Raw genomic sequence first — 24640 nt, 5'->3', positions numbered from 1 at the left:
AATCTTTCTTCCTCCCCAGACTGGAAAATCCATGAGGATGGAGATCAGGGTCTACTTTGTTCCTAGCCTCTGGCACTATAATGAAATATTTGCTAAACATATGAGGGGAACGTCCCTGGGCCTCTCAGAAAGGATCTCTCTGTATGAGGGACTCTGGAGGTTTCTCTCCCACCCTCACACCTCGGTCTCACTTCCCCTGGTTATTGTGTGTGACTTGGGTCCTCACTGTGCTGGCATGGGCTGGCCCAGCAGAGGCACAGGGCACTTGTATGGCAAGGCAGGCAGGCAGGAAGGAAGGCAGGCAGGAGCTACCTCAGCTCTGGTCTGGTAAAGACTCGGAGGGACCCTAGGCATGCCATGGTGGCCATTTACTTAGTCCTGAGGCCATTTGGCTTGGACTATTTTTGGGTGGAGGGCATGTCTAGGGACCATGAAGTAAGTCCCTGAGGTGCACAAGAGTGTTTGATCACACGTGTGTGTGTGGGGGGGGGCGTGCAGGTAGGTGAGTGTCCACGGTGAGGGTGAAGCCACACGTGTGACGAAGTTGAGCGTGATCCGAAGGGTCTTGACGTGTGCATGTGTGAGTGAGTGACAGGAGAGACAGGAGCTCTGGCCAGGAGTGTGACAGTGAGCACGAGAAGGGGCCTGGTTTTGGAGCCATGAAGACCTAGGCCGGAGTCCAAACATCACTACTGTGTATCAGGACCATGACTCAGTTTCCTCATCAGTAAAATGGGGATAGGGACAGCACCTCAGTGGAATGAGACAACTTCTGAGCGCAGCAGTGCTGGGCACTCTGAAAACTTTTGCGAGAAACCGTGGCCTGTTGGGAAAGTCCAGAAGGTCAGGTAGGCCGGGGTCACAGTCTCTGTGACCAGACTGGCTCCTGGCCTCTCTGGCTCTCGATTCTGCATCTGTAGAACGTGGCTTCTCACACCTAAGTCAGGAGGCTCTTGTGAGGACTGAATGCCATCACACACGCTGCACTTAGCACTTGGCGCCTGCTGAGTGCTCGATCAATAAACACTAGTTAACTCCCAACAGGGCAAGTGCTTGGGCAAAAGCCAACAACTAGACTTATGGGGCTGATCAGAAAGTCTTTCATTTGGATTCAGGAATCATTCCCTGTCAGTGCAGGGTGTAGGTGGCTTTGTGGCCGCAGTCCCTCTGGCCGACCACAGGCTTGGCCTGAGCCCCACGCTTGGTCTGAGGCTGGTGACAGGGTGCTGGGATCACTCACAGGAGGTCTGGCCCACTTTAGAAGAGTCACAGTGTTCCTGCCACAGTCGTAGCCAGAGGGCCTCTGGACACCAAATGTAAGACGAATAGTGCCGAAACTTACAGCAGAGGCTCGGGCCAGTAGCGTGAGGGACCTGGAAGCTGTAGGAACTGGGGACACTCAGGTGCCAGGCTCTGAGGCTTCAGCCCTGTTCTGCTCTGCTTTGCACAGACAACCCCCAAGGTGGGGGGGTCCCCCACACCGGTCCCATTGTCCCCAGGAAGTTGGCCAGGGGGCTGACACTGGACTTCAGGGTCAGGGAGGAGATGCAAGTGTCCCGGACCCCTGGCTGATTCCTGAGCCCTGCGGTGACTCCTGGACACAGGGCTTGGTGTCACACGGTCATTATCATAGCCCACACAGCTGTGTCATTCTAAAAATAATCTCATCACTTTCTGGGTGAGGCTTAAAGAACCCAAGATCTGGGCCAGGGGTCTCTGACTGGGCTGGCAGAAGGAAAGATGACTCGGTTGGGGGAACAACAGGAGTTCCCACTCCCCTGGCCAAGAATGTCTCAGGCCTGCTGCCCAGGCTGGACAGGGTGGCAGGGATGTGGCAGTTTCCTGGAAATTCCTCAGCCTGCCGAACTCTTACCCATCCTTTGAGTTCTAGCTCCTGTGCCTCATCCTCTGTGAAGCTTTCCTCGACTGCCTGCTTTCCGTCTCCCAAAGTCCACCGCCGCCTTCTAACACAGCACCTGTCACAAGGCTTTGTCCTGGCTACTCAAAGTCAGGACTGTAAATGTCTCCAGGCCAGGGGCTCATTCGACTCATCGTTCTAGTGTCTGGCATGAGACTCAGCACATGTGCTCAGTACGTGTTTGTTGAGTGAATAAGCAGGTTCAAGTCTGGGCTTTGGAGGACCTCACACATAGAGGTGGTTTCCTTATTTGTGCAGAGGAGACAATCATCTCAAGTCACCTAGGGCGGCAGTGCAGGTAAAAGAGCGACAGGGACAGTACTTGGCAGTGTTTGGTGACAGGAGGTTTTCAACAACTGAGGGTCTCAGGGCTGGCCTGGGATCTAAGGGCCTTCTAGCATTGACACTCAAGATTGTCCCTACCTTCTTCATTTTTATATTCCGCTTTGTTCACAGAGGCCCTGGGCTTGTCTGCAGGGCTGGAATTTTCCTCTTGGGATCACAAAGCTGGAGCCACCTGGCCTGTCACCTCTGGGAGACAGCCCTGGACCTTGGGACCCGGGAGAGTTCAGAGAGGTGTGCATTAGGCCGCCTCACGTGGGAGCCTTTGAACGGAGTCTCACGGCCTGCGGCCCCGTTCCAACCCCTCCGCTCCTACCTTGTGGGTATCTGGCCTCGTACCTGAAGGCCCGGATGGTAGTGAGGCCCTCCACGGTCTCAGCAAAGTGTGAGAGAAGTGGCAGCTGGGTGGTGTCATCCAGCTGCTGCAGGTCCCTGTGCCGGGGACAGAGCAGAAGAGTTAGGGCACCTGGTCAGGCTCAGCCCGGGTGTGAATCCTAGCTCCATGCCCCCCATGTGTGGCCAAATGCGCGTCACCTCTCTGGCCTCAGTTTCTCACCTGCAGAGAGAGGACAGGGGTACCTCCCCTCCACACTGCTGTGGGCAATGAATGAGTCCGTTTATGTGAAATGCTTAAACAGAACCTGCCGGGTGCACTTCCTATCACCCTGGGCATGGCCGTCCATGTTCCTGCTGCACAACCTGGCACTGACGTTAGGCAGGGCAGGTAGCACTGGTTCCCTTTTCTAAGGGAGCCTGTGAAGCCGAGACTGCTGGCCAAAGAATGGGGAAAGCCAGACTCAAAGCTCTCAGCTCTTTTCCGAAGGCCACATTCGGCTTCAGCACATCACAGACAAAGACCTAAGAGCTCCTGGGGGTTGGGGCAGAGGTTTCCATGGCAGCAGAATGGCCTCCAGCTCCTCTAGCTGCACCTTGACAGCACCTCTGTGCTCCACAGGCTGGGATGGACAGCAAGCAGCCGTCCTGGTCACGCTGTCTCTAGGGCCAGAGTGGGGACCAGAGGGACAGCAGAACACTTCTTCTCTGGCAGGGAAATGAACTTAGTAGAACAGCTTGTATTACAAAGTGTCTGGAACGTCGCTGTGCTTTGGTCCATATCAATGCATTATGTTCCTCGTGGGTGCTGGGGGACCCAGCCAACAAAAAGCCATCTATACAGATGTTGATCCTTTTGGATGAGTCACTGTGACAAAAAATGCATCTAAATTTTATCATATTATTATTCTTATTCTTATTGCTGATCAATATGTTTTTAATGGGGCCACCTAGGGTATCTATTGTTCAAACTTCCATTTTTTCTTGTTTATAGACTTTATCAGTGCACATTAGTTATACAAAGAAATGGGTTTCATTGTGGTATTTTCATACATGCATATAACCTACTCTGTTCATATCCATCTCCCTCCTTCGATCCCTCCAACAATAATCTCCTTCCTATTTTATTGTCCTTTTTTCCTCTTTGATTCCAAATATGAGAGAAGCTGCTCAGTATTTTGACTCTAGTATCTAATCAATCATGTGCACCTGGGGAAGGTACTTAACCTTTCTGACTACAACTTGCACTAGGAGATGTACTTTATATCACAAATCAGTACACCACCCTTAATGACCAAAAACAGAGGTTTCATTAAGCAAAGCTTGCTATTACTATGTGAATACAGGCTGGTATTTTCACTATTTTAAAACATTCTTTGTAATCCCTTTTGATTTCCCAATCCACAGATGGTTGTAACTGGTAGGGTGAGAAATATGGCCTAGGTCTTTAAAACTTTCCCTATAATTCTTTGAATTGATGAGTTTAACAGAACCCCTCCCAGAAAAAATATTTTCTAGAGAAAACTTAGAAAATTCTGAGGAAGAAAGAGGTGTGAAGCAAAGTTGAGCCAAGCCTGGGCAGCTTTAGCAAGACACAAAAAGAGGGCTGGGAATGTTGTTCAGTGGAAAGGTCTTGAGTTCAACCCCTAGTTGAAGGAAGGAAGGAAAGAAGGAAGGACAGAGAGAGAGAGAGAGAGAGAGAGAAAGAGAGAGAGGGGGGGGAGGGGGAGAGGGAGAGAGAGAGGGAGAGAGAGAAAGAGGAGGAAAGAACTGAAAGAGGGCTGGAGGTTTAGCTCAGTGGTGCTGTTGCCTGCCTTGCAAGTGTAAGGTCCTGAGTTCAATCTCTGGTACAAAAACAAAAACCAAAACCACAGACAGACAGACAGATAGAGGTGTGCATGGCCCCAAGGCTCACTAGGGTGAATATCATCCACAAGAATGGTCAGGAGAGGCTCCATCAAGTCAAGGGTTCCAGCCAGGATCTGGACCCCAGGGCAGGGAGGTAAAACAGTGCTTACACCACTCCTATCAGGTGCTGTCTGGTTTTACACATCAGCCATCAGCCTGGCTGCTGGAATCATACAGCGCTTATAGGAAGCGTCTTGGAAAAATGAATGAAGGGCATAAACATGTCCACACACCCTGACCTAGCAATTCCTTTCCTGAACATATCTCCCAAGGAAACAATTCAGATATGAACTGCACCGTGGGCCTGTGTGCCACGTAACAGAGGGTTATGCTAGGGTAGTGGAATACAGCGATGGACGATTCCTTTATTTTTAGCTACTTCTTTTTTCCTTCTGGGGAACATGGCCCTGTTGTTACGACGACAGTGCCTCTAGTAAATTTACCAAGTGCCCATTGCAAGACACCCCTCCGCCCACCCAGGCTGCAGATGCTGCCATCACCTGGATGCCACCCGGAAGTACTTCTGGATGAAGTAGGACATGATGGCCAGGGGCAAGAGGGCCACGAGGAACACAGGTGTGACATAGGAGATGACGGCCAGGGCCGAGACGCAGAGCAGGGTGGAGCGGCTCAGGCATTCCAGCGTGGATGGGATGTGCTGAGGGAGGAGAGGGGGGACGGCCAGGTGCGTTGCCTGTGAGACTGTGTTCAGAGTGTCACCTGCTGCAATATTTTGCTCTCTTGCTTTATCACAGGCACACACATTATCAGCCCAGTTACAGTGTTAGCTCTCAGAAGCCAGATGAGGTGTTTGTTCTTTCACCATCTAGTACGATGGCAGATAAAAAAAGACAGGCTGACCCCAAATGAGTATCTGCCAATTCATCAGCCACTTTGATTCAGAATATACTGGGGTGTTTCTAGAATGAGCCTGGGTCCTTGGATGGAAAGCAGAGGGATCTGGTGGTCCCAATGTGTCCTGGGACACAGGTCAGGGACGCTGGGCTCCCCCCACAGGGCACTGATCACATGATCTGGGGAACCCAGTATCAAACAGGAGCAGCTCCAGAGACCCGGCCTCTCTCTGGGCCAGGGGAAATGTGGCCCAGTCCTCTGTACCTGGTCGATGGTGTTACAGTCAGATGAAAATCTGTTCAGGATGCTCCCAAGGGGCGTGGTCTCAAAGAACCTAAGAGGCAACAGGAAAACAGTTATTCATTAGCGATCTACTTCCTGCTTACTGAAAGAGGGCAGTTATTTATTTAAGTGTCTCTGGAGCCATCTGTGGGCCTGGCTTCCTGGGAGTAGTCGCCTTTGTGGATTTGCAGACATCTGTCTTGCCAGTGTTCCTGGGTCCTGGTTCCTGCTTAGCCTCTCTCAGAGGCCCATCTCTGACCACAGCGGACTTTCTCAGTCTCTCCTCACTCTGGCTAACTTGGCAGTAGTCCTCCCAGGGACACAGAGTCCTCTCTAGAGGGACACCTTGCCAAGGGGCAAGCCTGTCAGCTGGCTAACCCCGCGAGGCCGCTCTGGCTGCCAGTGGTGGTGACCTTGAGTTGGCCCAATTCCAAAGACAGAATTTCATTACCACAGATGTGGAGAAGAGAGGGTTAAGTCAGCTTGGACTTGTATCTGTGGGCCACAGAGAGGTCAGGAGGCTGAAGAGTAAGCCGTGTAGCCAGGTGACATCCACAAGGGCCAGGTAACCTGCTGGCCTGATGTGGCTGCAAACCGAGTTGGCCAATCAGGCCGTGACAACATTAAAGCTCTTCCAGACCAGGCACCTGCAGGGTCTTTATCTATTCTGAAATGCGGACTGGAGCAGCTCCCCTAACTCAGACCAGGGTGGCTGAGGGAGGTGAGGCGGGAGAGGAGGCAGCACAGCCTATGAAGACGGCAGATGACGGGGCCAAGGGAAGGGGACTAACCTTAACCCACTTGGAGGTGACACTCACCTGGAGGGCTGAGATGACAAGTGGATGAGATAACCGTGTGAAAGGCCTAGCTCAGGCTCTGCTGGCTAAATGCCAGTCATCCTGCTTCTTGTACAAGGAGGACACTTCTGCACACACTGCCTCTGAGGCACCCCAAGAGCCCACGACAGTCGTCTGTGACCATTTTAGAGATGGCAGAACTGAGGCCCGGAGCACAGTGGCTTGCCCTGGTGAAGCTGGGAAGGGTACCTCATGGGGGCTAGGATGATGCGGTTCAGCAGGCTGCGATGCAGTCTCTTGGCCACCTTCAGTCCTGTCCACTCCACGGTGACAGAGGTGACCAGACACAGCACGATGCCCAGGCTGCAGAGCACGGTGAACACCATGGCATAGACGGTCTGGTCCAGGGAGCACTCCTGCGTGGGCAGAGCATGAAGGGGTCTGAGGGATGTTTGTGGGCTCAGCCCTCGCCCCTCTCCCACCCCAGTCCCTGCCGTGGTGCTGCCAGCCACACCTGGCTGAGAGAGCAGTTCCTGGCCGCAGGGCTCAGGGTCAGGGCGCTGTCGGTCCACTTGGCCAGCCAGTAGTCGATGGCCACCAAGACCATGTGCTTGAGCAGCTGGGAGAAGACCAGCAGTGACAGGAGCAGGATGCCGGCGGAGGACAGGTACTTGGCACAGGCGCGCCACGGGATCTTGGCTCGCTGGTGCAGCAGGGAGGACAGGTTGTCGTCTTCCTCGCTCTCGGCCACCTCCTCTGCAGGCCGTAAGAACCCGCCCTGTGGCTTCATGTTTCACACCCAGCTGCGGGTGGGTGAACTGGGGCAGGTATTTTACCCCTCCTTACAGGTGGGGAAGCTGAGGCACACAGAGGGGAAGGGATCCGTCTTACCACACCTAGAAGCCCAAACCTGTCTCCCCACAGCTGATCATTTTGCTTCCAGGCCCACTATCTGTACCTTCCTCCTCATCTTCATCTTGCAGAAAGCCGTCTTTTGAGGACACGGCACGGGGCAGGCCTTGGGGTGGCTCTGTGACTTTTCTCTCCACGACTGTCTCCTGAAAGGCAGAGAGGGGCCAGAACACTGTTTATCTTGGCAGAATTTACTCTTCCCCTTCCACTGGCTGACAGCCCCCCAGTGTCCCAGGGAGAGGGACCACTCCTCTATTCTAAGTGCGCATGGTTCAGTGATTCTCGTGGACCCAAGATCCCAGACTGGCCAGTCCTCACATCCCACTGCCCATGCATGTGACCAAATTGGACCGAGGATTGTCAGCCCTGGGACCTCGCTGGGCTCCTGGGAAAGAGATGTCCTCTTTCTGGGAGAGCCGCTGAGCTGCAGAATGGGAGCCTGGGACAGCGGCTGGCCCGCACTGCTGCCACAAGAATGAAAAGCCAGTGTGAGGGGAGTAGGGCCAGGACATGGCAAAAAGCAGGTTCCTTATGGCACTGCTTGGCCATCTGATGCGGTGACACTTGAAGCTGTGACACACTTGCACTTTTTTGGGTTCATGATCCAATAAATCCTTTAACTCTCCCTTTTTTCTTTGCTTAACCAGTTGAAGCTGATTTTTGGAAACTCTGCAACTAAATGGCATCTGGTTATCTCAGGACAAGAGGCAGATGGCCACTTGGTTATGCTCTGGGTACTTGGCACAGGTACTGGCTCTCATCTGGTAGGAGCAAGTTCATGCCAAGTCCCACATCTGTCCACGGAGGGGCTCTCTGGGGCAGTGAGGACAGGAGGTCTTTGTGAGTTCAGGTTCTAGCAAGACCATTCCAGCCAGGGTGCTCTCTGGTCCCCAGGAGACACCTACCTTCTCCAGCTCCTGGTCCTGCCGGTTCATGAGGGTCTTCCAGTGCTCGAAGAGCTGGCACTCAGACCTCTGGAAGTCCTTGAGCGTGCCCTCCCTCTGGATAGTGCCATCCTTCATAGCGATGATCTGGAAAAGCGGAAATAAATCCGGTTGGGGGGCTGGCTGGAGTCTGGCAAGGAGATGTACACAGCCCTTCCATCTGTGCTTGGCAAAATGCATGCTGGTCTCAGTGTGTGCGTCCCCACCTTTGAGCTCAGCCTTTTTATTTGAAACACTCAGTGACGTCATCACGCAGGCTCTTCTGGTTTGTATCTAGATGCATCCCTCTCCCTAAACCTCATATGCTCAAAGGTGGGGCTTTGGAGAGGTGACTGGATCATGGGGGGTTATAGCTGATTTGCTGTTAAGAGGTGGGGCCTGCTGGAAAGAGGTGGTCACTGGGGGCATGGACTGGAAGGGCTCATCTCCCTCCTCTGCTCCTGTCTTGACTTTCTTTGCATCCCTGCTGCCACACCAAGAGCAGCTTTTCCTCTGCCAGGCCCCTCTGCCTGGGAGCTGTGGACGATGGCCTGAAACCTCTACAAACTATGAGCCAAAATAACCCTCTCATCCCTGATGGGGTGTCGGGTATTGTGCCTCAGAGACCAGAAAGTGACTGAGACAGAGCCTCATTAACTGGCATCCACCCCTGGTCCCTGCACCCCCACCCTTCCTGTTCACCTCCTCCTCCAGGAACCAGGCCCCTCCGTGCCTCCTCCTTTCGACTCAGGATTTGCCAGGGTCACTGCAGAAACTCAGAAATGAACCTTCTGCACCTGTTTTAATTGCTTTTAAAAAATCTGGATTATTTTTTGTAGTGGGGGAGGGTCTCATTGCATAAATGAAAGATTTATTTTTGGGGAAATTAGCAGGCCACATGGCACAGACCTCAGACTCAGATTTTGGCTGCTGCTTACAGAAAACTTTATATAAGAGTAGGCAAAACCTAGGTTTCAAAAGTCACATTATCTTTAAAATTAAGTGCTTTCCAATTAGTTGAAAAGTAACTATTTTGTACCTATTGAAGAATTTAATTAACGCGGGGTTTCAAACACTGCATTCTATTGATAGTAATGACGTTTCTGTAACTGCCGCCATTTTTTGTTTCTCTGCTTTCTCTCTCATCCCAATTTGAATTCACCCAGCCCCAGAAGGCCAGAAGGTAGGGAGCCAGCTCTCCCACCCAAGGCCAGGGAACACGCCATCAAGCTGGACAGGAATCAGAAGGTAGACACTTCTTGGTTCCAGCCTTGGGCTTGGGTGTCCCACAGGGCCAGGCCAGGGTGGAAAGAGTCCGCAGGTCTGGATGACACCAAACCCGGCCTATGCAGGGTCTCCGGGAGCTGCCCAAAGCCATCTAAAACTGGTTGCTTATGCTTTGTGGCCTTTGGACATTTCTGCTGAGACACCTGATCGAGTCCTTTGTTGATGCCTGTTTCCCCACCCCGGCCCTGCATGACTCCCTCACCCAGTCTGCATGAGGCAAGTACTGTAGCTTGTGGGTCACCAGGACCACTGTCCTCTTGTCGTCCCGGAGCAGCTCAAGGATCCCGGCCTGCATCAAGTGGTCACTCAGGTGGACATCCAGAGCTGAGAAAGGATCATCCTGGACAGGGAAGGGTAACCGTGAGTGTAAAACCCATCAGAGTTTATCAGTGCTGAGCCAGGGGTTGATGCTGGTTAGCTGTGTGACCCTAGGCAATTAATCTAACCTCTCTGGGCCTCAACTGCTTCATTTTAAAATGGGTCTATCAGCTTCCACTCTCAGACAGATCTGATCACTAGAGTTCCTATCTCCTGAGCATTCAATGGCTCCCCGGCATCTATAAGGTCTGATCTCCTTAGCATGGTATTCCAGGCTGTTATTTATTTTTTTTATTTTTAAATTAATTTTATTGGTATTTTATTGTATGCAATATAATGACATTCACTGTTGGGAATTTGCACTTTTGCATAGTAAATCTTTGTTCTTATTTCAGGCTGTTATGGTTTAGATCTAAAATATTCAGAGGTATTCAGAGGTAGGCTTTTTGGAAGGTGATTGGGTCACAGGGGTACTATATTCATCGGTGGATAAATCCATTGATGAGTTCATGGCCGAATGTGCTGTTAGGAGGTAGGGTGTGGTTGGAGGTGGGTCCCTGGGGGTGTGACCTGGAAGGGTGTATTCTGGTCCCTTCCTCCTCTTCTTTGCCTCCTGGCTGCCATGGCTTCAGCAGCTTTCCTCTATAAGGTCCTTCCACCATGCCAGTTCTGCATTGGAGACAACCAGTCATGGACTGAACCCTCTGAAACCAGGAGCCAAATTAAACCTCTCCTCCTTTAAGCTGCAGGCGTTGAGTATTTTGTCACAGTGACGAGAAAGTGACTAATACATTAACTTGTAAACCTGACTGGTCTCTCTAGCTTCATTTCTCACCTATCCCAGTTCCGTCCATTCCAGGTTTCCAAGGAGCCTGACATTCCAGCCTTTGCACAATCCGCTCCCCGCTGCCTGGAGTGCTGTTCTGCCTTCTGTCTGCCTAATGAACTACTTACGGTTCATCCTTCACTTACCCAAGTGCTAGGCCTTCTCCTGTCCTATTCTGACCCCCTCCTCCCTTTCCTTCCTCTCTGTTCCAGGGAAACCTCCACAAAGCCAGGTCCAATTTGCCCACTCCTGACCATGAGACACCCAGGATCTGAGACCTCTGGTACCTAATCCTCGTACAGAGTAGAAGCTTAATAAGACCCTGGCTACATAAAGTAGTCACTTAACTTTTATCTTACATGATTCTTTAAATCTTGGAGAGGACCACGAATGAGCTAGAACTTGGTAGGGTGCTGAGCGTGTGTCAGATGCTAACAAAGACCAGGGACCTTTATGTTTGAGATGTCTTCGTGACAAGTGCTCTGTGTGGTGGAAGAAGTGAGAGAATAAAGCTGGGATTAGAGACCTGAGGTTCCTTCTTCCATCTCCCTGACCAAGCTGCTCCTCCCTTTTAACTGACTCTGTCTTCAAGGCTCTCTTCCAGGAAGCCACCCCTGAGTATGCCAGCCTTCAGAGCTGCCTCCTGGACCAGGACCCTCATGATCTGCAGCACAATTCATCTTTGAACTGGCTGTGTCTCCTGGGTGAGGGTGAACCCTATTTTCCCATCTAAACTTTCAAGGCCAAAGGCTGGGTCTTAGGATCCTTCAGTATCAACCAAAATGCTTAACACAGAGCTTGGCATGAAGCAGGGCTAATATGTTTCATCTCATGTTTGACTGCTAGCACGAGGAGTGCTGTGTTCAGCATTCAACAGAGGCCAAGAGGAGTTCTGGGGGGGAGTAATGCAGGGATCAATTAGCAATGTCTGCCTTGGCCTAAGCGGGGAAGCGGCAGCACCTAATCCTGTATCTGCCATTCAGACAGCAGGCTCGCCACTACTCCTGTACCACAACGTGCCCCCCTGCACAGTTATACAGAGCTCAGTGGAGAGTCTGTGTTCATCATCAGCCCTGTCCTTGCCTGCCTCAGCTTTCCCGTCAGTAGATAGGCAGGTAACATCTCTGGCAGGGTAGTTTGCTCCTGGAGAGGAAGGTTATTGGGTGTTGTGTGTGCGAATGTGTGTTCACTAAGCTTGGGGGAAACAGCCAGAAATGAGGGCCTGGGTGAAATGCTGGCCAGGGCACTCACCAAGAAGACGACATTGGTGTGCTGGTACAGGGCGCGGGCCACACTGATTCTCTGGCGCTGACCACCAGACAGGTTGATGCCCTGTTGGCAGACAAACAGGAGGAACAGCCATGTCATCAGTCACTCAGGAGAGACGGTCCCAGCCCCTGCTAGAACACAAGCTCTTTAGGACAGAGACCTGGCTCCCTCCACTTCTCAGAACCCTCTCCAAATAAAGACACATGTATGTCTTTACTGAGTTTACTTGGAAACGGAGAGCTTGGATGCCAAGTTTTTGAAGACACAGCATGTAGGTGCTGGGGACCCTCTGACCAGCACAAACCAGGACAGAGGAAGTAAGGGTTTAAATCATGCCCAAGGAGGGAGGACGAGGGAGACTCCTATTTGTCTAAGTCTATGGGAGGGGACCTCATTCAGAGAATGAACAAGATCAACCCAGCCCTGGGTCTAGCACAGTGCCACACGGGTGTTCAGTGTGTACGCAGGCACGAATGAAGACATCAAGGTATCCCTGGGCTAGGAGGGCACGAAGCTGGCCATGTGCATCAGGCAGGGCTGAAGACCCATAAGGGCAAACATCATCAGGGAAAGCATGTTTGGCCGCGCTGTGGGCAACTCTCCAGCTGCACCCTCTCCTACTCCTCAGCTGCTCACTCCCACGGAGAAGGGTCTCAGGGCATGGTGGGGCGATGCATGTGGAACAGGGGAGGCTACAACCAACCCGTTCCCCAATCTGGGTCTGGTCTCCGTGGGGCAGGATGTCGATGTCTGGCTGCAGGGAGCACGCTTCGATGACCATCTTGTACCTGGAGAGGACAGAGGATGGGGCAGGGGGACAGCTGAACAGAGCGGTACCCTGGCACTTGCCAAGGGTCATTAGTCCCCGGGCAGCTGCACCAGGGTGAACGATGGCTGTAATGGGCCTTCCACTGGGGTGTGGGCAAACACCATGTGAGCTTGCAGAAAGCTGAGGTCAGCACCTCGCACAGCCTTGGGGCAGGTTAAATATTTGAAGAAAGAAATTGGATGGGCGCAAATATGCCGAATAAGTGACAAGAGGAGGCCCCTGGTCCCGGTGCAGTGGGAAAAGCTGCAGCAGGGCTCATGCTCAGGGCACGGCTGGCTGGTTTGGGCAGTAATGATGATGGCCGGTCAAATATTTGCCTAGCTTGTTCTTATCATTCCTGGTCAGCCCTTAGCCCGGGCAGGTGCCAGCCAGGGTTCACAAAGGCATCAGAGTATCCTGATGAAAAGTGTGTACTTAGGCAGCTCTGGATTCGAGACCCTTTTCAGTCACTTACTGGCTGGAAGGCCTTGGCCACACTACCTAACCTTTCAGAGCCTTGGTTTCCTCCTCTGTAAAGTGGGGATAAGGGTAGTACCTGCCTCCTGAGGTTGTGTGAGCTTTAGGGACATCACATGCACAAAAAGCCTGCCACTGAGCCTGGCACCTGATAAAAGCCCAGGGGATGCTGGCTGTCAGTACTGTCACTGGAGAGAAAATAGTGCATCAGCCCTGGATGGGTGGGGAATCACAAGAATGGAGAGGCAGGTGGTGCTGGGCAGGCGCGCACCAGCCTGAGGGCAGGTGGCAGGGCTCTCACCCCTCACACCTACAGGGGCTGACCTGCCCCATGCCCAGGCTGTCTGGATCCATCCCAGATATAACACGTGGAGCTGGCTGGATTCCAGGTAAGCAGCCTGGTGTGCAACACAGCTGGGTGTGGGTGATTGATGAGGGGCAGGGAAGCTGGCGGGGGGAGGCAGCCAGGGGCCAATTCCTCCCCTCCCTGGTCCCTCCCTCCTGGAGGCTTTTACCGTTGCTTGTTGAAGGGACTCTCAAAGGTGATATTCTCCTCCACAGTGGCGTTCAGCAGCCATGGTTTCTGAGAAGCATAGGCCACTGGGCCTCTCTTCCTGGAAAAAGCAGGTGGGGGTGGGGGTGGGGGTGGGGAGCCATCTCAGCGCAGCTGTCAAACTGATTGCTTAGATGGCCAGGGTGTGGGGTCAGCGATGAGATGGCAGGGGCACTTGGCAGAAACCTGCACTGTGTCTGCTCTTGTGTCCAGGGCCTAAGGCAGAGGTGTGTGGTCCGGATTGCAGCCACTGGGGTGGGGGGACCTTGCCCTCTCTGCCCCACACCCAGCCTGCCCCAGCCCTGCCCTCTGCTCTCCACCCTGGGTCTCAGGGAGGGGCGCAGTGTGATCAAAACAAGTGATCTCTCAACCCGATTTCCTTCTTCCTTTGGTGGCCCTGAACCACTGGACTCCAAATGGAAGAACATTTTTTTTCCTTCAAAGCACAGCCGAGGAAATCACATTTAGTATAATGTGATTTTCAAGGTCTCCCTGTGATCTGGTATGGAGCGGGCAGCTTGATGCACAGAAGCAGCAGCAGCTCAAGAACCCGGTGTGGAGGTGGGGAGCACACAGGGCCCTCAAGCTGAGGAAGTCTGTCCTAGGGGCAGTGGTTCCCGACCTGGTACCTGATGTCGGAGTCGGACGCCGTCTCCCGCTCTGGGCTGCTGCAGGGGAGGAAAGACCACTTCAGATTCTGCCCATGGACTGGGTCCTCCATAAAGCTTTCAGGCTTCCTCAAACCCCTCATGAGAAGTGTGCCTTTATTATCCCGGGGGCAAAGTCTGCAGCCACAAGTGAGGCGTGGGCTAAGGAAATCATGGGGAGCCTCCAGGGCCCGACCACACAGGTGTGTAAGGAAATCTTGGGGACTCAGTTCATTTAAGAGAGAGAACTCGGAAAGGCACTGTGGTACAAGCTCTTGGGGGAAGACATCCAGGTCAGAGGAGTGGGAAGCCCACCGCGTGATCGCCCAGACCCCGTCTCCACATCTGGCTCAGATACACAGGCTAAGATCTCAGCCAACAGGGCTGCTCACTCAGCAGGGAGCTGACATGTGGCTCTGTCAGGAGACAATTGTGGAATCTGGGGGATCTGCCAGGAAGGACACAACAGCAACGGTGCCCAGGGCTCTGCATGTCCCAAACTGCTCCAGTGCCAAAAATGTCCGTCACTTTGATCTCATCACACACACTTGACCTTGTCACATGGCCTGTCAGGTTTTGGCTCTAGAAATATGGTCACCATGGCTTGCAGTGCTGGGCATAGTGTCACACTGGGGAGGTGGGAGAAAGGGCAGGGAAAGGACTGGGAGGCGGTCTCTGGTGCTGGAGAGCGGAGACTGGAGGCTCTAACCGTTCACACAGGAGCGCCACCCTTCCCAGTCCCCACCAAACACCTCTTGTGTCTCTGCGGTGTCGATGGGAGCAGTGAAGGGAGGGAGGGTGTGGGGGTCAGGGTCTCATTCATCGATTTCCCTCTGACACTTGGCACTGAGCAGAAAGCAACAAGACCAAATTTCCTGTGTGGCCGAGCGACACCTGCACCTCTTCCTACATTCCGTTTCTCAACTTGTTTCTCCTTCATGATGATCCTTAGAGTTTTTCAGATATATTTTCCTAGCTACCCATCTCCTGCCACATTTTAAAAACAATTTGGTGGCTTTTAGTGTATTCACAAGGTTGTGCAACCACCCCCACTATCTAGCTCCAGAACATACTTGTCACTCCTAAAAGAAGCCCTGTGCACATTAACAGTCACTGCCTCCACCCACCCCACTCCCTCTCCAGTCCCTGGCAACCACTAATCTACTTGCTGACTCTTCTCATGTGAATTTGTGGCACCACGGAGGTGCGGATGCCTTTTCATGTACTATAGCCTTTTGGATGGGCGTAAAGCATTGTAACGTCTAAGACCTCCCCACAAGTAAAAAATTTGTCAGTCCTCATTTAGAATGGGTGACTTAGCCTCACACCTCTCAAAGTACATGGGTTGCACAGCCTCGTTTCCATCCTTAGCACTGCCCAGCCCCATGTCCAACCCAGGCCCAAGGTGATAGATACCTGGGGTCTTCTCCTGTCTCGCCATCAGGAAGGCTGCTGGGGCATAAATGGAAGGATCAACACCAGTTACTGCGCGCGCGCATGCACATGCACACACACACACACACACACACACACACACACACACACACACACACACACACACACACACACACACACACACACACACACACACACACACACACACACACACACACACACACACCCCACATCCCTGTATTTCCATCACATTCAATCTTTGGGGAGAACCATCCTCACCAGCAAACAGCAAACTTGCAACCTGTTTGCAACCTTGCAAACAGCATGAGCTCAATCAGGGTTCCTGGTTTGGCTAAGAGCAGCAGGGAGGCTGGCTGGGCACCAAGACCATTATATACTTGAGGAAACTAAAGCTCAGGGTGGGAAAGTGACTTTTCCAAGGTCACAATCTTCTTACACAGTGCTTCTCAAATTGTAAATAGGGACCCAACGACTGCATCAGAAATAAGTAGGTTGCAATTGCTATTCACAAATGAGAATATATCAGCACATGCTGCAGAGGGTTAAGATTTGTTTCTTTAAAGAATTTTTCTTTATATCAATGAATGGATGTAGTGGACTGTGATATAGGATTCATTTCACACTGTGGATTACAGTAAAGAATGATTTTGAAAAACAGTGAGTGAGGTAACCTGAATTTTGGTGCCCAGTTTCCCAGTGCTCTTTCTCCTGCCACAGCCCAAGACCTTTCAACCTTCGAGAAGCAGCCTGGGCCACGGAAATGCGTACTTATGACACGCACACTTGGGGAAAAACAACCAGCTGTGTTTTCATACAAATCTTCCTTAATGACATTAAAACCCATCGATATTTAGTGAACTTTCAAAAGTATCATGATAAGCACTGTAATAGTATTATTTCTTTTCTTTTTTTTTTTTTTTCTAGTACCGGCAATTGAACTCAGGACCTTGTGCCTATCAGGCAGGTGTGGAGCCACTGAGCTAAATGCACAGCCCAGTACAATCTCTTTTAAAGCACAAAGTAACCACATGAAGAGTATTTTTATTATCCCCACTGTACAGATAATGGAAATGAGACTTCAAGAGGCTAAGTAATTTGCCCAAAGTCACACAGCCAGCAAGTGCAAAAACAAAAACAAAAACAGATTGGATTTCAAATCTGCATATTTTCAGTGTTGTGCTACATAATCTCACCGTGGTTTCCCAAAGCCATATCTCCTATACATATCTTCTGTTAGGAAACCCAGGATGGGCCACACAGGGACAGAAGGAAGCCTGATGAACTTCTCTCCACAGCAGGGCAGGATGAATGTTGGTATTAATTACCAGTCCCCTCTGCTCTGTTCTCAGATCTCTGTGGTCTCCTTTCACTCTCCCAACCCAACCTCACCTCTCTGACCAGCAGATGGCTATAATTCACACTTTACAGACAAGCTGCTAAAATGGGAGAGATAACAAACCAAAGCTGACAAGTTCCAGCTCAGTGGCCCTGCCCAGATAAGCTCCTCTCTGGAACCCTCCTCCCTGACTGATGTGGAGCCTGGAGCACTGTTATTTCTGTGTCCCAGGCCTCCCTAACACCTCCTCTTTCACCTTCCAGGCTGCTCAATTAGCCCTCCTAATGGACTACCTACTTTCCAATCCCTCCTGTGGAAGCCTTTCACCCCCACAGGGAGGTGAATGCGGGAAGAATATCTTTTTCAGCCCCCACAGCACTTACTTGGCACATGGCAGATCTGTAATGAATGGAGCTTGTTAAGGGACATGTTAATCATTGAGGAAAAGGGCGGGGCCGCACTCTACAGTCGCTTCCCATGCACAGCATGCAGTTCCCTGCATCTCATCCAGCATCAAACACCCTGTCCCCACTTCACAGCCGAGGACACAGGCTCAGGGTCTACAGAGCAGGCCCAAAGTGACAGGATGGCGGGGGGTGTGCTGGAAACCCAGGTTCACCCCTTTGCAGAGCAGCCCTGAGCCTCCCCAAGGCTCTGTGTATTTGTTTTAATTCCAGAAGTGAGGAACGGCTCGCTAGACCAGGCACTTTCTCTCAGCAACTGCTGGGGTCTGAAATGAGTGTTGGGGGGCATTCAGTTCCTCCTTTGCAAACAGCACCTGCGATCTCCCCCCCCCCCGCTGCTGGTCAGCCTGAATCTGGGCAGGTGTGCACCATGCTAAGTCAGGGCTCCAAGGTGCTCACAGATGGTAGGCGAATCAGACAGATACATGAATCAGAAGGTCACAGGGGCAAAAGAAAAGCAGGGACAGGAAAGTATCAGAGAACTTTGAAGGGAAAGTACACATCACCACATATGCATCTGTATGGAGAAAGGACAGGAAAGCTCTGGGTGACAGGATACTAAATGGTTTTCATTTCTTCTTTATACATGTGTATATTTTTCCAATTTATTGTGTGTCCTTTCAGAATCAGAGAGAAAAAAAAAGTCATTTGGAAGAGGAGGAAATCTAAAAAAATAAGGAAAGGTTCATAGAGGTCAGAGCCGGGTCAGATCCTGGAGGGTGGGAAGCACTTGGAAGTGGACAGGACGGTCGGGTGGAGGGGGACAAGGACACAGTGTACGGTGACAGGCAGGGTGGAGAGGTGGATGGTCACGGGCTGTAGACTTGGGATCCTGAAGCTTCTCTGCTCACTGGCCATGAAATCTGAGGTGAGCCCCTGGCTGACGGGAGGCTCCATTTCCTTATCTCCCAAATCAAAGTGCAACTCTCACAATGACAAGGAGAGAAAGTATTACGAAGACGAAGGAAGGACGTGGGGTTGGACCGTCCTTTCAGTTTGGTCCCTAATGTGTAGGAAGCGGGGAAAATGGAACATCCCCAGCACTTATTTAAGATCCCAGCAATAAATCAAAAGAAAAGTGGACATTGAGGTTGGAAAAGTAACTTAGGACTTCGGTGGTCCCCATGGTCCATTCGTCCTGCTTGCTGTGGACCTGTGGCTGTCCTGAAACAACTGTTCACCTACAGCACTCTTTTCACTGGGTCCCAAGCCCGAATCGCTAGGTCTCAAATCTCCGAGACAGAAAAGGAAGGGATTTTTTTCTGTCATTTTCCAAATGAGGGAATTGAGTAAGCTGCCCACGGGCACAGAGCTGGGGAGTGGCAGAGTCAGGACTATAACCAGAGGCCACCTGGTCCCCAAGCCCAGCTTTTCACCTCTACACCTCTTGTCACACCTGCATCCTGGGGAACCCAGCAGCACCTGACTCCAACTCTCTCAAGGCTCCAGAACTGTTCTGCAGATCAGCCCACCGGCTTCCTACTTCCTGGGCATGAGGCTTCTTGGCATCTTGGCAGGCAGCTTCCATGCCAATCCCAGACAAGAAGAGGTTCTGACCTGAGGCAGGCCCAGGCCCCAAGAGTGGATCTGGGCAGATGTGACTGGCAGAGGTGGGAGGAGGAAGCAGGGAGCCCCAGGGAGACTGAATTAGCAGTTTCTCCTCAGGGGGCTGAGAACCCCTCCCCATGCTGCCCTGGGATCTGCTTCCCTCTGGATCCCTGGGGGCATTTAAAGCCATTCTACTGGACATTAATGCTCCTGTTCTTTGTTTCTTGGGAAAACATTCCACCTGAGTGTACCTGCTTTTTATTAAAATATTTTTCACTTAAAGATCACAGAGGGAGTTTGCAAACTTCCAGGTTGACAGCTCATCAACACAGAGAGCCAGGCAGGGGCTAGGGACTCTCACTAAAAGGGAGTGAGCCATATGGCTCAGGGCAGCCCACCTAGCTCTCAGTTTGGCGGCTGGACCTGCACTGATGCCTCTGAGCCCACCTGGGGTGCTGTCTGCAAGCCCCATCTTTCCCTTTGGAGCCCACACAGGGCAGGTCACAGAACCTACATCCTGTGCAGTGCACCTGAGGTACAATGTGGAACCCCAGGAAGCCCAATTATTTGCTCGAGAAATGGAGGCAGGAGCAAATAATCACAGCTCTAAGAGTATTGCGCATTTCAAATGTTGATGGAGGGATTTGGAGTTTGGGTTTAAGGAGCAGCTTGGGCAAAGGCCCGTGGGTGAGTCATGCCAAGAGGTATTAATGATAACAGTCTCCTGAAGAGCAACAGTGGTTCCCGGTTCATTCACTGAGTAAATTAATCAATTTAGTAAAGGCACTATGGGTACCGAGAGATAAATAAGACACAATCCCTGTCTCCAGGGAGCTCACCACAGTCTCTCCTGGGATGCAGGCTGGAGCACAATTAAAGAGCAGTAGGGGAAATCTGTTCTTGGCAAAGAGGTACGCTGTGGAATAATAACGTTTATAATAATATTTAAAGGGCATCTGTCACATGCTAAGTTAATCCTCACGTCAACCCCATGGGTAAAAAGGCAAAGTGGGTTCAGAATACATACGGAATTTTCCAAAGCACAGGGACCAAATGTGAACTCGTGCAGCTTGGCCTCCAGCGCCATACTTAGCTCCTAAGTGAACAGCTGCACCAACAAACCAAGCCCTGTCTCCCCAGAGCATTCACCAAGCCCAGCCTCTCCTCGCCCAGCTTCCTGCCTTGCACCTTCTGGAACGTTTTCTGGATGCCTGGTCATGGGGGCAGACAAAACATAGAGTGGCCTGGCATTACCTTTGCCTGTGGCGGCCAGCATTCAGGCTTTCAAGCAGGGCTGCCAGGTCAAGAGCTCCTTGTTTTTATTTATTTATTTATTGGTTTTTTGAGACAGCGTCTCACTATGTAGTTGAGACTGACCTGGAACTCACTGTGTAGCCCAGGCTGGTTTCGAATTCACAGCAATCCTCCTGCCTCAGCCTCCCGAGTGCTGGGATTACAGGTGTGCACCATCACGCCCCGCTAAAAGCTCTTTTGCTCTTGGCTCCCTATAAGAGCATGGTCTTCCCACAGACCTCAGATCCAACATCTGAGTCCAGGAGCTCCTGCCAGGAATGGAGGGCTGCCCAACATCCAGCCCCAAAACAGAAATCACTGCCCAGGATAAGGGGTCTAGACAGAGCTGTGTGTACCCAGGATTTTGCAGGACAAACAGCAGAAAAAGCCAACTGCTTAGGCTCCTCCAGCTCTGCACCACTGTAATAAGTCCCTTCCTGTAGTCAACCTCTCTCATCTACTATCATCCTTTATCAGCAGCACAGACCCTTCTACAGCCTCTGGGCTTATACTCTAGGCCTGGTATATCTGATCTAATCCAACTTCACGTCTTCAGTTCATCTCTCACCAGTGCCCTCCACACCCCCAGGACTCCAGGCCATGTTCTTCAATATCCATAAGCCTCTGCCCATGCAGTGAGCTGTGCCTGCAATACTTCACTCTTCCAGCCCTGTTGTTTTCTGCTGGATGAGCCCACACGCACCCCCCAAGGCTGTCCCTCCACATCCAAGTGAGCCTTCCTGCCTTCCCTGCAGGGGTCACCCTTGTTCTCCGCTCTAGGGTCAAAAGTGGGGCCATGTCTTCATTATCTATGGATTCCCACTGCTGTGCACAGGGTCTGGCACACCGTAAGGCTTCAGTGACTGCTTGGTAAGTTCATGTATCAATGTAGAGAAATCGGAGTATGAGCTGAGCGAGGAACAAGTTCTCACAGCTCCCTAGGGTTACTGGAAGCTGTTTGTGCATCTCATTATGCTTAGGCAGAGCCAGACGGTGTGAAGGGCAAGGAGGAGTCTGGAGAAATGAGAATCTTTGCTCCACAGCCTCCTACCCCACCTCAAACAGAGCCAGGAGCTGGGGCCTGGGCTGCCTGCTGAGGAGGGGAGGTGTTGATAAGAACCCTGAGGACCCATCCAGTAGCCCTGGAGGGACAGACATGTGTGTTACATCCACAGCTGGCCTTCAGCAGGTCAGGCAGTGCTCTTGTGTCCCTCTCGCTTAGCACACAGTGGAAAGTCTGTGTGCTTGGGCCAGCACCTGCCAGGAATGGAGGGGTGTCCATCATCCAAACCCCAAAACTTAAACCACCAGGACAAGGAGTATAGACAGGGATGTGTGTGCCCAGGATTTTGCAGGACAAACAGCAGAAAAAACTAGCACCTAGCTGCATATCCCACTTCTACCAGGCGAGAGCTAGGTGTGGCTTTGGGCAGCTTGCTTCATCTCAGCTTCTTCGCCTGTGGCATGGAGATGATCACCATGCTTCCCTCCCAGGGCCTAGGGAGGACCAACAGGCAATGAGGCAGCCTGCACCTAAGGGGGTCCCTATGTTAGGTGCCCCAGAGGCCCCCTCCCATGTCTCCTGGGCTGGGGTAGAGGTTTCTGAAGAGAGGGGGGCCAGCAGTCAGACCCTGAGGCTTGGCTCATCTCGAAGAGGTGAGGGCCGAGGCAGGCAGGGCCGAGCTGCTGGCAAGCAGCTTACAAAGGACAAGGAAGGTGCCAAAGCTGCCATGAGGGAAAGTGACAGCAAGGAGGTGGGGCTGTTGAGGAAGGAGAGAAAGGAACCAGGCTCAGAGGGGTTTTGACTGATGTGCAGAGCAGGACAAGGGGAATCTAGGAGCAACTGTAGTTTCTGAATTCTGCAATTCCATGTAACAAAGGTCCACTCTGGGGAGGACTGGATCCAGCCTGCTTCTATGCAGAGCCTGAACAATAACCAGTAAGGTGGTTGCCAGACCTGAAAGAACCCAGACCCAGAGCCCCTGCTCATATACTGATGGCAAGTCACCTAACCTCTCTGAGCCTTAGCTCCGGCTTCTGAGAAATGGGGTAACAACACCCCCACTTAATGGGAGTGAGAGCATGCTTGCTAAATGCTAAGAAATGTCTGGCCCATGGCAGGAACCGAATTAATACTGGTTGCTTTTTGTAGCTCAAAGTTCAACGGGGCTTCTATCTTCCTGTCACAGACACAGTCAGCCAACAGCCAAGGAGTCCTCACTCCAAAGCCGTGTGGAACAATCAGTCCACAGGAGTGGCAAAGTGACCTTAAATTCAAGGCCTGAACTTTCCGAGGCAGAGTGTGTTGAGAAATCTTTCCCATAAGACACAGAAGGCAGGAACAGATACCTTTGTTGCCAAACACATCTGAGTCCCCAAACCCAAGAGACTCATTGCCAGTCCACAGCCACAGCCATTGCTCAGTGCACCAGCTGGGGGCAGTTTGGAAAAGCAAGAAATGAGGGGGCGTGATGGTGCTCATGATCTTTCCCCTCAGCTTAATTCTGTCCTCAAGCTTGTGAAGACCTGAGATCTTGAATAATTTCCCTCTAAAAATGCCCGGCAAGGAAAGCTTGCCTTTTTGCCAAATTGGCTGCAAACTTCATCTCTGAATGATAGCTCCAAACCCCAACCAGATGCCTCCTCCCCTTGGCCACGGGAGGGTTTGGAGCCAGGCTCTGTGTGGACTGTGCAGCTGTCCTCTGCCCAGGCTCTCAGCTCCCTTTATGCCTCTTTTATCACCCAGCTCTTCTTTTCTTTTTAAAATGGAACCTTTTTAAAAGGTTCCATTTGGTATGCATTTTTTATCAACTAGTTTCAAGTGCTTCTTGGAAGTAGGTTGGTATAAATAATATATTCATTCATGATTGACTCAGCTTGGGATTCTGACTCTTTAATTAAGAGAGTGATCTTTGCCCAGAAACCACCATGGGTCTGGGTTCTCTCTAAGTCCCCAACACACCCACTGAATGGCCACTGTCTGGGCCTGAAAGCAATGGTGGTTTTGCAAGTTCCCACGCTGGGAGGTGATGTTGCTCAGTGAACATGGATGCCAAGTCAGACAGAACCGAGTTCTGTTCAGAACTCCAGCTCTGCCACTTAGTAGCTATGTGAAATTAGGCAAAGAGTTTAACGCTCATTTGAGAGAATGAGGAACAGTGATGTAACAGTTATGCTAGATCCCATCAGGATTAAATAAAATAATTCATGCAAAAGACTTAGCACAGAATCTAGCACATAGTAAGGGCTGACTAAATACTGCCGGGGTTGATGAGAATAACAACATCCTGTCCTGAGGGGTCACTGAACGCACAGCAGGCACTCCGTAAAGGCATGATGCTCCTCCCTGAAGAGCTACCTGCTACCCTGCTACCTGAGCCCAGAGGATGCACTTATTACCTGTTCCAGAAGACGGCTCCTGAGATCTTCTGCATCTCCCCCAGCGTGGCGAGGAGGAGTGAGGACTTGCCGCAGCCCACCTGCCCCACGATCATGGTCAGCTGGCCTGCAGGTAGGGTGGGTGGCAGATGGGAGAGATAAGGGGAAGTCTGAACCACCATCGCCCAGAAGGACGGAGAGACACATCCACTCCTGGGGGTCCCCTTTTCTTTTCTCCTGCCTGGAATCCCTAAGGAGTCTTCCTCCTAGAAATCAACACCATCCTTCAGCTTCCCAGTCCTTCCTCCTCTCTCGTGCCCCACTCCCCGCTTCCAGGGCTCGCCAGTGTGAACCCGGCTCTTCATGGCTTCAACAAGCACTACGTTGGCTCCCAGCTCCAACCCACATTCATATTTTGCTCATGGTGCAGCCTGCGCCAGAGAACGTCCTGCCTGCCTTGTGGCCCAAGGAACGCCACTCATGCCCAGAACCCTGCCCCTTCATGTGGCTGCCTTGGCTACTCCAGTCTGATCTCTCTGTGAGTTGCTTATGCTGTCTGCGGTGGATGATCTGACCTCCAGCCCTGCCTGTCTCACTGCTGCCCTCCCACCCAGCATGCCCCTCTCTGGGAGGCAGAATCCTGAGCTCCCCTCAAGAGTGAGTAGAGGGTGGGGCCGGGGATTTAGCTCAGTGGTTCTGGTGCCTGCCTCACAAGTGCAAGGGCCCGAGTTTGATCCCTGGTACCAAAAA

At 51.9% G+C, this 24640-nt stretch overlaps 1 protein-coding gene across 2 annotated transcripts in view; it reads right to left on the bottom strand.

Moving 5' to 3' along the window:
- The window catches only part of Abcc8 (ATP binding cassette subfamily C member 8), a 70570-nt gene that overhangs the window by 6228 nt on the left and 39702 nt on the right, over positions 1-24640 (bottom strand). The window contains exons 9-22 of one of the 2 annotated variants that reach the window (XM_033764105.1): positions 23912-24017; positions 15872-15907; positions 14438-14476; positions 13771-13869; positions 12674-12758; positions 11953-12033; positions 9760-9897; positions 8253-8378; positions 7394-7493; positions 6950-7191; positions 6685-6851; positions 5621-5690; positions 5002-5159; positions 2600-2692 (exon numbers count right to left, since the gene is read on the bottom strand). In XM_033764105.1, the coding sequence (XP_033619996.1) occupies positions 2600-2692; positions 5002-5159; positions 5621-5690; positions 6685-6851; positions 6950-7191; positions 7394-7493; positions 8253-8378; positions 9760-9897; positions 11953-12033; positions 12674-12758; positions 13771-13869; positions 14438-14476; positions 15872-15907; positions 23912-24017 (1540 nt within the window). The remainder of the gene's footprint in view (positions 1-2599; positions 2693-5001; positions 5160-5620; positions 5691-6684; positions 6852-6949; positions 7192-7393; positions 7494-8252; positions 8379-9759; positions 9898-11952; positions 12034-12673; positions 12759-13770; positions 13870-14437; positions 14477-15871; positions 15908-23911; positions 24018-24640) is intronic. The other variant, XM_033764104.1, reaches the window with a different exon arrangement.

The sequence above is a fragment of the Fukomys damarensis genome, unplaced genomic scaffold, assembly GCF_012274545.1.
Source record: "Fukomys damarensis isolate Sample0158 unplaced genomic scaffold, DMR_v1.0_HiC HiC_scaffold_16, whole genome shotgun sequence".
NCBI classification, from domain to species: Eukaryota; Metazoa; Chordata; class Mammalia; order Rodentia; family Bathyergidae; genus Fukomys; species Fukomys damarensis.
The sequence above is the reverse complement of the archived record's forward strand: the minus strand, read 5'-3'. Positions and strand labels throughout refer to the sequence as shown.